Source organism: Austrofundulus limnaeus, unplaced genomic scaffold, assembly GCF_001266775.1.
Source record: "Austrofundulus limnaeus strain Quisiro unplaced genomic scaffold, Austrofundulus_limnaeus-1.0 Scaffold17, whole genome shotgun sequence".
NCBI lineage: Eukaryota > Metazoa > Chordata > Actinopteri > Cyprinodontiformes > Rivulidae > Austrofundulus > Austrofundulus limnaeus.
Window position 1 is genome coordinate 3,563,055 of NW_013952419.1, and position 941 is coordinate 3,563,995.

Consider the following 941-nt stretch of genomic DNA (forward strand, 5'->3'; position numbering starts at 1 on the left):
ATAATAAATTATGCATTTGGACATGCCTTCACGTACATGTTTAAGTATAAATATCATCAGTACTGAAATGTTAAAGCACTTTGTTTTCTCTACACCTGTCTATGGGGGGAAAATTAAGACAACTGTCCTAAAAAAATAAGATTTCAGTCCAACTCAGATTGGGAGAAACAGACACTGATTAATTTTAATTTACAAAAAAATCCCCCTGAACAGCTCCATATTAAATGTTTCAGTGCAGACAGGTGAATAAACATTTTAAATTTACCTTTGATCTGTGTTTGTGTCAGGTGGATGAGCAGAATAAAAACAGGTACGTCCATCCCGAGCCGCTGAAGTTTCCCTGCCGTGTTGCGGAAAACGCCTCGGTGGGAACAGAAACACGGATTTCCTCAAATAAAAACAAAGAAAACAAAAAAACTGTAGCTCCGCTGATAAAAACCACAGAGAACCGATCCGTCCGGTAAATTAGGGAAAAAAATAATAATAAAGAAAGAAAGGCGCGGCGTTGATTTTAGAGGGTTAACTTCGTGGAGAAGTTGTGAACAGGTTGAACGGAGCAGCGGCTCCACCGCGCTCAAACATCCTGTCAGCCGTGAACACAACTGGACCGAGCTCGAAGAAGACGCGTTGTCCTCCCCTCTTCCTCCCCCCTCTTTAGTCGCTCCTCGTCGCGCACAGACGCAGACCCTCCTTCATGTCGCGCACAGGGAAAGACTAGAAGCGTTGAGATTCTCCTCTCGAGGTACCTGAGTTCACCTGACACAGCTGGCTGCTGCTGCAGCAAGTGGGCTTTACTGCATGAGGTTCTGACTGATGACGGGTACAGGACTAGAAGCTGAAATTCATTCCTAGAAAACATTACATTTATTTGCTTTCAGTGTGAAGAGTTTGRAAACTAGCCACATGCCTGTTACTTCCAGTGGAGGTTTTCAAGCAGCTGC

General features: G+C 43.9%; 1 protein-coding gene across 1 annotated transcript in view; it reads right to left on the bottom strand.

The window, feature by feature from the left end:
- Nucleotides 1–621, bottom strand: part of rxfp2a (relaxin family peptide receptor 2a) — a gene marked incomplete at its 3' end in the record, with an annotated part of 55,639 nt that extends 55,018 nt beyond the window's left edge. Inside the window, 1 exon segment of the mRNA XM_014003327.1 lies at nt 266–621. Coding sequence (XP_013858781.1) covers nt 266–320 — 55 coding nt within the window.
- Between the last annotated feature and the right edge of the window lie 320 nt (nt 622–941).